Source organism: Mus caroli, chromosome 19 (genome assembly GCF_900094665.2).
Source record: "Mus caroli chromosome 19, CAROLI_EIJ_v1.1, whole genome shotgun sequence".
Lineage (NCBI taxonomy): Eukaryota > Metazoa > Chordata > Mammalia > Rodentia > Muridae > Mus > Mus caroli.
In genome coordinates, this window is record NC_034588.1 from 4,121,121 (window position 1) to 4,127,654 (window position 6,534).

Here is a 6,534-nt window from a genome sequence, read left to right on the forward strand (position 1 = left end):
GAGTGCTGGGATCAAAGGCGTGCGCCACCACGCCCGGCTACTAAATTTCTTTAAAAAAATAAATATTTAGAGTCAGGGGTGGTGGCATACATTGTTAATTCCAGCACTTGGCAGAAGCAGGCAGATCTCTGGACCAGCCTGGTCTACAAGAGTGAGTTCCAGGGCTACACAGAGAAACCCTATCTTGAAAACCAAAAAAATTATCCATAAAGATTTTATTATTTTTATTTCATGTATAATCTGTGTTTCTATATTCTGTTTATACAGTTTTCATGGAGGCCACTGGATCTCATGGAACTGTATGTTTTTTAGCGGCCATGGGGGTGCTAGGAATTGATGCAAAGCCTTTGTACTTTGTTTGTTTTTTTTTTGAGACAGGGTTTTTTCTCTGTGTAGCCCTGGCTGTCCTGGAACTCACTCTGTAGACCAGGTGGCCTCGAACTCAGAGATCCACCTGCCTCTGCCTCCCAAGTGCTGGGATTAATGTACTTACTGTTGATGGTGAATTATAAGCTATTATTCCCTACTTCCAAAGTCTTCTATAAAGTGGCTGTGATGGCTATTCTTGGTTGTCAACTTGACTACATCTAGAATTAGCTAAAAACCCAAGTGGCTGGGTACACCATGAGGGACTGTTTTCATTTGAAGTGAGAAGACCCACTTTTAATCCAGATCTTTTGTTTGTTTGTTTTGTCTTGTTTTTCTGGACAGGGTTTCTCTGTGTAGCTCTGGCTGTCCTAGAACTCACTCTAACTAGGCTGGCTTTGAACTCTCAGAGATCTACCTGCTTCTGCCTCCTGAGTTCTAGATCTTTTGAAATGGGAGGATCCACCTTTCATCTGGGCCATACCTTCTGCTGGCAGCCTATATAAAGGGCACAGAAGAAGGAAGCTTTTGTTCTTTGCCTGCTTGGTCTCACTGGCAAGTCTATTCCTTTACTGACATCAGAGCCTACTTCTTTGAGATGCTGATGAATACTGAAGACCAGCTAAGATATCCAATCCAGACTCATGGTCTGAACAACTACTGCATTCTTGAACCTTCTGTTGATAGTCTGTTATTGTTAGACCAGATGGACTACAGCAGATAAACCATTCTAATAAATCCCATATATATTTGTATGTACATACATATATTTTTCCATTCTATAAGTTGTTTTGCTAGAGGATCCTAATACAGTGGTCATAAAATTTTTTTTTAATTTAAGCTTTAAAAAAAGATGCTTACATGCAAAAATGGGCTTATTTATAATCTTGAGCAGTTACCACTCCTTCAGAAAGTTTATTATAAACAAAAAGCCAATTGGGCTGGAGAGATGGTTTCAGTTTAAGAGTGACTGCAATTCTGAGGGACCTGAGTTTGATTCACAGTACCCACATCAGACAGTTCACAATTGCCTGTATCTCCAGCTCCAGAGGATCTGATTCTTCTTCTAGCCTCTACAGGGACTTATACATATAGCAGATACAGATACAAATGAAAGCCTAAAACAAACTACTAGTTTGTGCTAAAACATTTATCTCATGCAAAATACAGCTTAAAAAAAGCATTGGCACAGGAAATAGGGACAGACAACATCTTTAAGTGATTTTCAATGATGAAGCTGTAACCTCAGTTATATTGATATGTACACAACAGTATGATTTAATGTATATTCACATGCTAAAGTGTGATACTCATCTCTGAGATGAAAACAACAACAGAACCTAGATCTCACTGTAATCCAAGTACTGTGTATGCTATGTCCGCACAGCAGGAGCCTTGAGTTCCTCTTTCTATCTGAACTTCCCTTTTCAGGACATTGCCCTGTTGCTGCTGCAAGACAAAAAAGAAAACATACCAAGGAGAGCCCAGGTAAGTGTGCTTACAGAAACCCATGCTCAATCCTCACCAAATCCAGGGAGCATTTTATATTCCTGTTTTGTTCTGTGTAAAAATCCAACATACGTTTATTTATTTAGTGCTGCACGTATGGGCATGCATTTGTGGGCATACCTGTGTGTGTGCTACCAAACACTTTCAAAGGTTCGTGCTTTTTAGAAGCTGACCCCCCCCCATTTCTGCCTTCACTACTGATTTTAATATGGGTTAAATAATAACAGGGCCTCTATTCTCCCTACTGTTCAGTTTCTGGACTTGTTTCCAAAAGTTTTGGTATTTGTATTTCTCAGGTAAAATGAGATTTATGTTCCTACTGTGCAGACTGTTTTTCAAACCATTAGACCACAAATAACTCCTTCAAACTAGGTCTACCTGACTTGAAAAACAGGCTTTCTGAAACTGGCAGCTCATAGTGATGTTAAAAATGTAACAATGTGTTTATGCTAAATGCTAGTCCGAAAAGTTCCATTTCTGTTAAGCTTTGCTTGCTTGCAAAAGTCATGAAATACCTTTACAAGAGTCTGTCCACTATAGCTGGGGTCACTTGCTCACTTCTGGTCCCAAGGAGAGCAGGTGGCCTGGCTATTACTGAAAATTCTTGCCTTGCTCATTTTGATCTCTGCTGAGTGTTTGGAGCTCCAGCCTGACACAGTAACAGTGTTCTCCTTAAATCATGTAGGTTCTGGCCATGGACTCAGGTCAGGCTTGGGGAGCAGCTGCCTTTCCTTCTGAGCCATCTCAATGGTATTCTTCTAACTGGAATGCTGCTTCATAAACAGTGAAAAGCTGCTTGCCACAAATTATATATACTGATATACTAGTTCCATGCCATTAAATCAAAGAGTAATAGAACCAATGGAATCTTTCATACCAAAAGGATTTTTACTTTTAAATACCTGTATTACTACCATTTACATTTTCTTCAATCATCCACATTTACATATTTTGTGTAAAATCTTTCAAAAAGAATTTTTTTAAAAAAATATTTATTTATTACATGTAAATACACTGTAGCTGTCTCCCGACACATTACAGATGGCTGTGAGCCACCATTTGGTTGATGGGATTTGAACTCAGGACCTCTGGAAGAGCAGTCAGTGCTCTTAACCACTAAGTCATCTCTCCAGCCCCAAAGAGAATTTTAAAATAGGGAAAAAAACCTCAAGAAACCAATATATCTAAATTTGTAATTATATATTAATCTTAATATCACTATAATATGTAGAGTAGCTTGTTTTTTGTTTGTTTGGTTGTTTTTTTTTGTTTTTTGTTTTTTTCAAGACAGGGTTTCTCTGTATAGCCCCGGCTGTCCTCGAACTCAGAAATCCGCCTGTCTCTGCCTCCCGAGTGCTGGGATTAAAGGTGTGCGCCACCACTGCCCGGCTGGGTTTTTTTTTTTTTTTTTTTTTTTTTTAAATAGTATCTCTGTTCAGAATGTGTCAATATCACATTAGGATATGCATTTGTGATTGATGTGGAAAGAAACCATACTCTGCATTTCTTAGGGTTTTCTCAAGTTAACTGTGTTTAGTATAAGACAAATTAAAGAATTCATCAAAATAGATGAAGCTGGAGAGTGGGAATAACAGTGTCCTAAACTGGCCATCCTCACTCTTTATAGCAGCTAAGACTTAGCAAGAACACTTTTTAGAAGATTTTCAGGGGCTGGAGAGATGGCTCAGTGGTTAAGAGCATTGACTGCTCTTCCAGAGGTCCTGAGTTCAATTCCCAGCAACCACATGGTGGCTCACAACCATCTGTAATGGAATCTGTTGTGCTCTTCTGGTGTGTCTGAAGACAGCTACAGTTTGCTCATATAAATAAAATATATAAATAATTCTTTTTTAAAAAAAGATTTTCAGTTACATAGTAAAACAGGTTTGTTCAGACAAAGTAAAATCAGCCAAGGTTTAAAATGCAAAACCCAACAAGGGTAAGAATACTATAAAAGGTTAAAATAAATTTAAAGGGTAACATGAGCCCTTCAATTGGTCTTGAGAAGCAGAAGGCAGATGGTGAAATCTACACTCATTCTGAAGCCATTAGCTGTGTTCCATCATCTTCACTCCTTGTAAAACAAGCATTTACAACGTAGTGCCTGCTCCCCCAATGCATTATCACTAATGCATTCTAGTCCACTTTTAAGCACTAGGTCAGAACTGCTAAGCAGGATCACAAAATTTCATTCTGCCCAATCTGTTGATCTGTTTTAGACTGATACTAGAAAGTTCTTAAGCCAGGACTCACAAGCCTGCAATACTCAGTCACCACTGTCATCCATCTCAGCCCTACAAAGTCCTTCCCCCTTTTGCTCACAGGGATCATCAGTTTTCTAAGTGCTGCCTAGGGAATGTCTTCCTGTTTTGAAAGGCTGCCTCATGAAAAACACTGTATACATTCTGGTCCCATCTAAGGATGGGCTATCATATTATAAGCTAACTTAGTTTGGGTTGTTAAATTACAGCTGCTTTTGGTACTTTATGTCAATACTGTGTATCTGGCAAGATCCATACTTATCTTCTGGTCAATAACTTTGGTCTCCCTGCTAGTAGGACATCATGGCACAGCTGTACCTTTCCTGCCTCGAGTGCTTTCTCTACTTTGTTGCCCTGCCTTCTCGGCGGCAGGCAGTACCCAGCTGCTTCTTCTTCCAATTTTAACTTCCTTTCTTACAGTTAACTCTGGATTTTATGACCAAGATCTGTTTTGCAGCAATCGACTTATAATGCCTCTCCTACAAGTTAACTGCTTCTTCCTTAGGAGGTGGTTTATGGCTGCTTGGCGAATGTGTGTGTCTCATTCTCAAGCCGTCACTTATGAGTAGGTGCACAAACTCTGTGTTTAAGTGCTCACCTCTCGGGCACGCTGTAAAACCCTTGGATCCTGCACTGCTTCCTCCTGTCTGCATCAGGCCCCCTTCCTTGCGGTGCAGCCCGAAGTACTGCGTCCAGCAGCAGTTACCCATCGCAGGCTGCCTAGGTACCAGCAGCTGCATCTGTCCGCTCTGAAGAGCTCCGCCAGGGCGGCCGTTATTGCAGTGGCCTAAAGGAGCCGCGCGAGGAGCAGCAGCAGCAGCAGCACAGCGCGGTGGCTCTAGGGAGCAACTCCAGGAGCCCAGGCCTGATCGGAGGGCCCTACTTTATCTTTATTATTGAAAACAAAGGTTTTCTATTACTTGCTAGGAGATTTAAGGACGCCAGCTGCAGTACCCATAATATACCAAAAGAGGGAGCCTAATGGCATTCTCAAAAGAAGAAAGCTGCCAGTTCCGCAAGTTCAGTCAGGAGCAGCATTGACATTTTGCTGACTTCCTTATCAATGCTTTATTACCAAATTTAGGGAAAGAGTTCGGTTTGATTTTAAATTTAGAAATCTCCAAGGATCAACAGGATTTAACCTGTTCTCCCTAGCACGGTTCTTTGTGTAGCCCTGGCTGTCCTAGTACTCAGAGGGTTAAAGGCTTGTGCCACCACGTGGAGCTTCTCCCAAGCATTTTTTTTTTNTGTGAGCCACCATGTGGTTGCTGGGATTTGAACTCTGGACCTTTGGAAGAGCAGTCGGGTGCTCTTACCCACTGAGCCATCTCACCAGCCCTCTCCCAAGCATTCTTAAGTTAAGGGTAGAAAATAATTATACTGAAAAAGGAAGGAATGAAATTGACAAAACTCCAACTTTAATTTTATTTTTGAAGAGCAACTCAAGATTGACACAAGGTTTTATTTTCTTTGCATAAGTCTTTTGTTTTAGTTTGCTAATACTCAATACATGTAATAAAATGTAGGTGGGGGAAAGTCACGCTGGCTGGTTGATTTGTTTAGAGTAGGGTTTTCCATTTGTAGCACTAACTAATGATCTTTCTCAGTTTCCTGTGTATGTTTTGTTACCTGATTGGCTAAAGACAGGCTTTCCGACTACAAGAGGGGGAAAGGCTCAAAGAGGATGCTCACTGACAGGGCATGCTTCTCCCAATTTTAACTTCCTGTCTTAAAAAGTTAACTCTGGATTTTCTGACCAAGCTCTGTTTTGCAGCAATGGGTAAAGACTTGCAGATGGGTTTTGCAGTAAATGGGCAAAGACTTCCTTGCTAAGCATGCTAAGGTCCCAAGTTCCATGACTAGCACTGCTAAATTAAATAAAAGGTGATGGTGACTGTTCAGTTTCAAAAAAATATTGTAGTAAAAGAAAATGATGAAGGCATTTTCTCCATTGGACTAGGTTCTTATAATTTTAAAAAATTGTATGGTTTTCATTAAATTAAACCACTTTTTAAGTTGCAAAAGATACTAGATATCTGTAAATTCAGATTCCAATTTTGTGTATGTTGATAAGGCTTAATTCTTCTCTACCACATATTTATCATTACCTCAGCACATACTCCTCCAAGTGGCACAGATCACTGACAGGAAAAGCTCTTACTGTCAAACATGTGCACAGGCTTGTTTTGTCCACAGCAGCGTCTAGCAGCAGGCCAAAGACATTTGTAGAGACCTCTTTCAAATTGATACCCACTAGATTCTTAGAAAAAAAAATCATTTTTTAATCATTAAAACCTCCCATTGTCAGCCAGGCATGGTGGTGCACGCCTTTAATCCCAGCACTCAGGAGGCAGAGGCTGGCGGATTTCTGAGTTCAAGGCCAGCCTGGTCTACAAAG

At 40.4% G+C, this 6,534-nt stretch overlaps 1 protein-coding gene across 4 annotated transcripts in view; it reads right to left on the bottom strand.

Moving 5' to 3' along the window:
• Rtn3 (reticulon 3) overlaps window positions 1–6,534 on the bottom strand; it is a 62,309-nt gene that overhangs the window by 12,035 nt on the left and 43,740 nt on the right. The window contains exon 1 of one of the 4 annotated variants that reach the window (XM_021151199.2): window positions 4,735–5,005. The exons of the other annotated variants lie outside the window; for them this stretch is intronic. Coding sequence (XP_021006858.1) covers window positions 4,735–4,876 — 142 coding nt within the window. The 5' untranslated portion in view covers window positions 4,877–5,005. Of the gene's footprint in view, window positions 1–4,734; window positions 5,006–6,534 lie in introns of those variants that run through there. 4 annotated transcript variants of the gene reach the window in all.